Source organism: Microtus ochrogaster, linkage group LG4 (genome assembly GCF_000317375.1).
Source record: "Microtus ochrogaster isolate Prairie Vole_2 linkage group LG4, MicOch1.0, whole genome shotgun sequence".
Classification (NCBI taxonomy): Eukaryota; Metazoa; Chordata; class Mammalia; order Rodentia; family Cricetidae; genus Microtus; species Microtus ochrogaster.
This window is the reverse complement of record NC_022030.1, coordinates 19,185,400-19,194,184: the sequence shown is the minus strand read 5'-3', so window position 1 is coordinate 19,194,184 and position 8,785 is coordinate 19,185,400. Positions and strand designations below refer to the sequence as shown.

Below are 8,785 nucleotides of genomic sequence, written 5' to 3'. Positions count from 1 at the left end.
CCCTCCTGTCTCTGGCCCCTGGGTGCTGAGATTAAAGGTCTCTTGTGTGAGTTCTTAACAATTCACTTTTTTTGCAACAGTACCAGTAATTTGGTCAAATTAACAAATGTTTTAGACTGCGCTGTGTGCTCAAAACTCATCTGTTGAAATCCTGCACCTAAGCACCTCAAAATGAGATATATTTCTCCTGGGTAAACTGGGGATGAGTAATAAAGGTTAAATGAGGTCTCCAGGTTAAATTAGGTAGACACTAACTCCAACAGTGCAGCTATTCTACTAAGAAGGTGGAGCTGGAGCTGGGGGTGGCTGCACATGACTTTAATCTCATGATTTAATTTTAGGGGAATGGGCAGGTAGACTTTTAATAGTTTGGGGGAAGACTGATAAATGTAGTGACTTCCAAGTCAGCCAGGGATGCAGAGACAGTGGCTAGAAAACCAAACAACAAGCCAAAAGAAGACACACACACACGCTCACACATAAACACATACACACTCACACAAACACACATAACAACAATGAAATGAGAGCACCCAGTGAGGATATTCTCTTCCAAGGCCTCACACAACACCAACTCGGGTGAAAACTTGGCTTTGCTTTCCAACTTTCAGAATGGTAAAGGAATAACTTCTGTAGCTGAAATAGTAGGGAATGTGGTGGTCCATTGCCACTAAACTTCTGGGAATAATCCCACTAATACAAAGCAAGGAGAAAGTCACAAAAGGACATCCACCATGCTACTCCAATTATAGAAGGTTTGAAAAGCAAGTGAAATCATCAGTGTTAGCAACAGCTAGGGTTCTCACTACACGACCATTAGAAGCTTGTGGAAGCAGTTTATGCCTGTTTCTTGATCAGGGGTCAAGGATGTGCAGTGTTTGATAGAGGAGAATTCATTGTGCATTCTAATTATGGGTAGCATGTGTGTCTTTTAGGATAAAGCATTTACCTAACAATATCTCTTAGCAGAGCTCTGGCTGGTGTTCCATGGGACAGCAAGGACAGTGCAGTGTTTGGAGAATGGGTGTGGGGTTTGACTTAGAATAGCCCCAAAGTCACATATATTTAAATGATTTCTTCCTACCTGGTAGATGTTGGAGATGGATAGGGAGGTGGAGCATTGTGGGATAAGGGGTGTCACTGTGGGTAGTCTTTGAAAGTTCAGACTCACACACCTGGCCCACTCTCCATCTCTGCCTGCTGCCTGTAGATCAGATGAAAACCCTCAGCTTCTGCCTGGCACAATGCTTCCTGTCATGATGATCATGAACTAAGTAAGCCCCCAGTTAAAGCCTTTTCGTTTAGAAGTTGCCTTGGTCATGGTGTCTCTTCAGAGCAGTGTGACGGTAACTAAGACAATGAAGAAATACAAGAGGCTCAAAATACCCGTTGGTCCCTCAGATTCCAGATCCACATGTCCTTACCTTTTTTGTCTGCAAACTGTCCCTCGGGGCAGGGACTGCAATCAAAACAGCATTGGGGCGCTCCCAGCCTGGACACTTGGCTGAACCCTGGAAGGCAGCTTTCACTGCAGACAGAGGTGGGCACCTAGTAACAGTGAGCATAATGTCACCAGTGACTCTTTAGGGATGCTTAACCTCACCCTAAGAACCAGAACCACTAGATGACAGGCCTTTCAGAAACATGTCTATCCGAGCAGATGCCAGACTGGAAAGGTACCTTTGAGTGTAATAAACAGAGCTACATTTGATTTACTTGGCTAAGGGATTAAATACATAGCTAAAAAGTTTAATGTGTTATCTTCCAGTCTCTCTGGGGCTCCTGCATCAACAATTGAAGATAAGGGGGCAGGAGAGAAGGTTAAAACTAAAGACTGCTCTTCCAGAAGATCAAGCTTCAATTCCCAGCACCAGTATAGCAGCTCACACTGTAACTCCAGTTCCAAAGGATCCACTGCCCTCGTCTGGCCTGCACAGACACCAGTACACAAATATAGGTGCAGGGAAGCATGCATACATGCAAAATAAAATATAAACAATAATTGTGGGTATTGGTAGTCATTACAAAAGTCCATATAGCCTGGGAATGATTTTCTTGACGCCTTCAGATTTCTGCATTTTCTGAAACTCCAGCTAGCCCTGTGGCTTCTTCATGGACTCCATTTATAACTCAAAAGACCTGGTTATATCTTTTCTTTTTCTCCATCTCCCTCTGTGATGCTGTTGAGATTTACAGTTTGGCTGACCTTGTGATTAACAATTAAATTCTAATAACAAAGCATCATCCAACTTCAGTAATAGCAGAAATGCAGTTACTGACTCTCCGAATACACACACACACAGAGAGAGCACACACATGCACACACACACACACACACGCGCGCGCACACACATTCATAGCACGCTCAGTGGCCCTCTCATTTACCTCAGAACTGCCAAGGATGACCCAGTTTATCTTAGGATAGCTCTACCTCCTGGCAAGGATTATGAAGAAGGAAGTGTGGGTGCTAACATTTCTGCCACAACAGAAGACAGCAGAAAACCCTCCCCAGATCACGGCCATTGAAAAGTTCTTCATAGGAGTCCTGGAAACACATAGTATGTGTCTTTCTTTCATGCTTGAGAAATCCAAGATTTGGAATCTCATTCTCATGTGGAAAACCTTAAGGCCACCACTGATTGGAGAGGCCACCAGAACAGTTAGACAAAGTTGCAGAGGAGGGGACTCTTTCTTCATTGGCACAGGACAGAGAGCTGAGCCATTTCTATGTACCGGACTCAACACATAGACATAACTAACACAACACTGCTTCAAATTTTGTTAATAAATATCAGGGTCTGAATCTCAAATGTTTCCCAAGTCTCTTGTGTTGGACCACTGGTTACCAGACAGTGGGTATGTAAAGAATGATTGAATCTTGATAGTACAGTAGTTTCAATGTAATTGGCCAAAATAAGTTTATACAGAGAGACACTATGGGAGATTTGACTTTGTTAAAAGAATTGTGTCATTGTGGGGTGGATTTGGGATATCATATGTGCTCAAGCCAAACCCAGTGACCCAGTTCACCTCTTGTAGCCTACGGGTAAAGATTTAGGACTTTCAGTTCCTTCTCCAGGACCATGTCTGCCTGCATGCCACCATGTTGCACCAAGATGATAATGAATTAATCTCTGAAAATGGAAGCCACCAAAATGAAATGTTTTCCCTTTATAGGAGTTGTTGGGGTCATGGTATCTCTTCACAGCAACAGAAACCTTAACTAGGACAGAAGTTGGGTTCTGCAACTTGGGTATTGAATTGATAGGCCTGATAATACTTCTGTTTCAATAAACATGGACCATGGGACAGTAGATTAGAAAAGCAGTAGAAAATTTTAAGTGACACTTAATGCTACTATTGCCATACTAATAAAAGCATAGAAGAACAAGGGACTGAGTCTGATTAGATTAACTATGGGCCGGGCTCAAGAAGTTTCATCTTGTGTCATTATATATGGGAAATATGTAACCTGATTTCTTACTTTGATTTTATATGAGATTACAGTTAAGAAATTGCATGAATCTCAGAAGAGACTGAATTTTGGACTTTTAAACATGATTCAACTGTGATAGACAGTAAGAACTTTGGACAATGTGCTAAATGCAGTTTTTATTATAATATTGTCACAAGCTGAGGAGTCAGGATATGGAATGTGGTGGTTGGAATGTAAATGGCCCACATAAACTCATGGGAAGAGGCACTATTAAAAGACATGGCTTTGTTGGAGAAGGTGTGGCCTTGTTGGTGGAAGTATATCATTGTGGGGGTGAGCCTTGGCGTATCATATATGCTCAAGCCATACCAAGTGACACAGTTCACTTCCTCTTGCCTACAGGTCAAGATGTAAGACTCTCGGCTCCTTCTCCAGCATGATTTCTGCCTATATGCCTCCATGATCCATAAGGATGATTATGGACCAAATAAACTTCTAAAAATGTAAGCCTCTTCATTAATTCCTTTTCCTTTATAAGAGGTGCCTGGCTGTGGTGTCTCTTGACACTAATAGAAACCCTAAGTAAAAGAATGCTTCTGACAAGATCAATGGATTAATTCCTCAATGGATTCGCAATCTGATAAGTTAGTATACATATTAGAAAAAGAACATGGGACTAGGTTTGGGGTAGTGGGACACGGAGGCTATGCACTGGTCAGATATAAATTGTTTACCTGTCTAATCTATCAAGATCCCTACCACCTCACTTCCTGAGCCACATGCACTCATCAGCAACCTCTCCCACCACACATGTCTGTTGTCCTACATGACATACTGCATCAATCACACACATCCAGAGCAATTGATACATCTGACCCTGAATCCTTCAAACCATGGGATTTGTCATTGTGGTTGAAATAAACTAACACATTAAGTAAACTGAATGTCTATTGAGTCCACTTTCCATATGGTCTATGGGAAGGTATTTAACTGAGTGTATCACTATCTTCATCTTCTCATAATAGATCCCAAGCACAAAGAATATATTTCCAAGGTAGTACCAGCTACAGATTCTCATTGTATTTTGTACATCTTGTATGTCCAACTCCCCCCCCATTTCCATAAGTGTGGGTGGTGTAAATGTGTATGCATGCATTTTTACATCTATGTGGACTCATGTTCATATATAAACAAGCACATGTGGAGGCCCAAGGTTAATGCTGGGAATCATCCTCAATTGCTTTTCCACTATGTTCATTGAGGCAGAGGCTCAAAGGAAAACCCAGAGTTCACTGATACGGCTAGTCTTACTCATCAGGTTTCTGTGGACATCTCCTTGTTTCCATCCTCCAGGGATGTACACTACGCATGTACAAGTGTTCTGGAGATTCAAATTTTGGTTCCTGTACTTGCATACAAAACACTTTGACCACTGTCAATCTCCTAACCCCATCTTTTACATTTTCCTTTTTGCTCGTGAATCAATATCATTCAGAGAAATATCTCTAGTGAGATAAACAGCGTAGCCAGTTATAACTGACTGACCCAATCCAAAGCCTCACCAATTTGGTGCAGAAGTAGCAATGAAGACCCCTGAACTGAAATTTCCCTGTGGCTTAAACACACTAGGACAAGAGTCATCTCTGCATTCAGGCAACTCACGTGGATTTCCTTCTTCAAATGGACCATCATTTTGTTCCCCGAAGAGACTTGAGGGTCTATCATTCCTATATGGACCAAGCGGAATACACCCTCAGGGGTCTTCTGTCCTTGGAAAATGTCAAATTTTGTCACCAAATCTCCATTGGCATCAAATATAATTTCACTTCCATCGGGAGTCTTGAAGTGCACATTCCTAAGAGCTTGAAGCAGCTGAGGAAAGAAGGGAGACATTGTAGACCAGGGGCAGTCTGGAGTCTTGTCCAAAATACCACATTCCATTCACCTCTGCAGTGAGACAGAGTCACTTCAACCAAGGATTGGCACCATTGGGCATATGGGAGATCAAGTACGTGTGATATATTCAGGAAATCACAAATATGTTTCTCTCTCTCTTTCTCTCTCTGTGTGTGTATGTGTGGTGTGTGTGTGTGTGTGTGTGTGTGTGTGTGTGTGTGTGTGTGTGTGTGTGTAGATCATTAACACTGTATTATCCACATGACAACTCTCAGGAATGTTTTTCCTTCTGCTGCCATGTGGGATTCGGGAATCCAACTAATGCTTGGGGACAAGTCCTTTACTCACTGAACCATCTCAGCAGCCTTAAATTTAAACCAAAAAACATGACAATGTAGTTCCTTCTCCAGGGTCTCATTTGGCTGTGCACTGCTGTCCTCAGTCTTCCCGTCACACTCAGAAGATTCCAAACTCTAGGAAGACCTCCACAAACTGGGCTCAGCTCACCTAGACTGCCCACTGACTCCAACCAGTCTCCCACAGTTCATCAGTCCCACCCCGGTGGCTCTTCTGTTTGTCTCCATTCACGGCCCTGACATGCTGGACCTGCCATCTGCAATGCTATCATTTTTACCCATTGTGAGACTTATCCTCTTGTCTGGAACTCAGATACTTGTTGACAGAGAAAACTACCCCAGCCTTTCACTTCCCTTCACTTGTTCATACTCAGTCTACTTTATATCTTCATCATAAAGTACACACAGACAGCTTGACACTTACGTGTTTTAATTTTGTGATGAAATCTTCCTTAGTAGTCCAGATTGGCCTCAACATTCTGTGTGCTAGCATGATAAACATGGGCCTCCAAGCCTGACCTTCTGCAAATTTTAATCTGTCACCCCCAGTCAAATGACAAAAAGTATCACTGTTCTTCCTGTTTACAACCTTATGTATCTTCACCAGGCACACACTAGAATCTCAGGTCATCTGAGTGATGGTAATGAAAACACACCTCCTCCTTAGCAACCGTTCTTACTGTTTACCACAGCAGTGAGCAACATGTCTTCCAGAGGTCCTCGTACAGATCTTGACCTACGCTACCCTGAGTGGCTAAGAAAAGATAGATAGAGAGGAGATACATCCAAAGGGGTGAGTGTGTGCCCACCCAGGGAGGATGTTCCAGGAAGGGAGCACAGGGCCCCTCTAGCTCCTACTACAGGGGGCTTCTTTGTTCCACACAACCCTGCTTCCCCCAAGCCTGCCCTATTGTCTGTGAGGTCCTTGACCCAAGAACAGTTCCTGCTCCTGCACTGAGGAGATCCAGCCTGATGGAGGAGGGTCATCTGTCTATGTGTTATTTTCATTGGTTAATAGAGAAACTGCCTTGGCCCTTTAACAGGACAGAAAAATTAGGTAGGTGGAGTAAACAGAACAGGATGCTGGGTAGAAGGCAGTGAGGCAGCCACCATGGAGCCAGCCACCAGGTCAGACATGCTGAATCTTTCCCGGTATGCCACCATCTCGTGGTGCTTCACAGATTATTAGAAATGGGTTAATCAAGATGTGGGAACTAGCCAATAAGAGGCTAGAACTAATGGGCCAAGCAGTGTTTAAATAAATACAGTTTCTGTGGGTTTTTTTTCGGGTGTAAAGCTAGCTGTGCAGGAGCTGGGCGGGACAAAAAGCAGGCCTGCCCACAGCTCCATCTATGAATGGTGCCCAGATGTGGATTACTGAATCCACAGAAAGCCTGAGAAAGCTTGGGAAAGAATAGAGTAAAGCATGTTTTCTTGGTAGCAGCAATTTCTCAGGTCTTCTATGCTTGCTAGAGGCAAGCAAGCACTCTCATCTAAGAGAGGCTTCCTGACTCGGCTTTAGTTGCAAAACCCTGTGGCACTTTTAAGAGGTCCTGTCACGGAACACTTAAATAGTGTTGATGAAAAGCCAACCGCATGCTTTTCAGTTTTCAGCCATAGCAGGAAAAAAGTTGTGCTGTTTTAAAATGCCGGCTTTCTGGGCTGTCCTGCCAGGGCAAACTCTGACTCTTTCAGGCAGGCAGTCTGACTGAATGTGGTCTGTGAGCAGAATGTTGCAGCTTGCTTGCTGGCAGGGACCTTGAAATATTGTAGAGTTGTGGCAATAAACATGGCTACAGCCAGTACCTCTGCCATGTGGCTGTAACGTTAAGAATTGGGCTGGATCCAGCCATCAAAGCCACGTCTTTGATCCTACTGATATTGCTTGGTAAATTAAAGACTCATATGATCACAAAAAGAGAGATATTCAGTAAAAGAAAGACTCAAAATTGAAGAAAACGTCTACATGGTTTACAATGCCTAAAAATATATGCAGGCTTGAAAAAAAGTTAAAGTTCTTAAAGTTAAAAAAAGAGAGAGTAGTTGGGTGTGGTGGTACACACCTTTAATCCCAATGCTTGGGAAGCAGAGGTAGATTGACCTCTGAGACTTCAAGGTGTGGCAGCACACACCCTTAATCCCAATGCCTGGGAGGCAGAGACAGATGGATCTCTGAGAGTTCAAGTACAGCCTGGTCTACAGAGTTATTCCAGGACAAAGATATACAGAGAACCTGTCTCAAAAAATAAAAGTAAAAATAAAAGAAATAGAGAAAGAAATAGAGGTTAAAACAAAGCCACACAAAGAAGGAAAATACACAGAGAATCTTGATACTGTATGATATTAAGCTCTCTATGAATTGTTTGAATTCTGAGGAAGGAGCAGCAGCTGCTAAAAGATATCTGTTTATAAATGCTGCTAAACTAATCCAAGATAGATGTTTTGAAAATACCTTCACTTCAAAATTTGGATCTAAGGTTATGATGCTTTGGGAAAGTTCTTCTTTTGTTTTCACAGAGGATGAGACCCTGTGGATTGCTTCTATCCCAATATGGTATGATAGACCACGCTCTCCTGAAAGGTTGCAGTGAACACCTTCAAAAAAATACTTCACTCAACTGCTGACTGAGAAGAATGTAGCACACAAGTTATACCATGAAAGACCTGAATAACAGCACCCCCATTCAGCGCAAAGCAGTTTGGAGAGAAAAAACTGCATACATATCCACAAATATTGTTTATAAATGTTCTTTTACATTTAAAGGGGATATGTTATAGATATGAATAATTTATATTGGTATGGATTTGACTTTACTGATATAAATTTAAGGTCAATCTTGTTATGTGCATATGTATTTCTGATCTTGATTAAGATATGTGAATGTATAGTTCATTTGTAAAATGTAATGTATAATTAGGAAATATAGGTTGTTAATGGATAATCATCAATAATAGTCAAGCTTATAGTCATGTTAGTTAGATTTTCTAGATATATGAGATATATTTCAGTTAGATAGGATTCTTCATATCTTTCAAAGACTACAGAATATGGCATTTTAAATGTTTTAATAACTTAGGGTTTTTCATGACAGTGAGA

At 42.0% G+C, this 8,785-nt stretch overlaps 1 protein-coding gene across 1 annotated transcript in view; it reads right to left on the bottom strand.

The window, feature by feature from the left end:
- Positions 1 to 1,330: 1,330 nt before the first annotated feature.
- Positions 1,331 to 8,785, bottom strand: part of LOC101990452 (extracellular calcium-sensing receptor-like) — a 41,402-nt gene continuing 33,947 nt past the window's right edge. Inside the window, exons 4-6 of the mRNA XM_013351466.1 lie at positions 5,099 to 5,308; positions 1,425 to 1,548; positions 1,331 to 1,350 (exon numbers count right to left, since the gene is read on the bottom strand). Coding sequence (XP_013206920.1) covers positions 1,331 to 1,350; positions 1,425 to 1,548; positions 5,099 to 5,308 — 354 coding nt within the window. The remainder of the gene's footprint in view (positions 1,351 to 1,424; positions 1,549 to 5,098; positions 5,309 to 8,785) is intronic.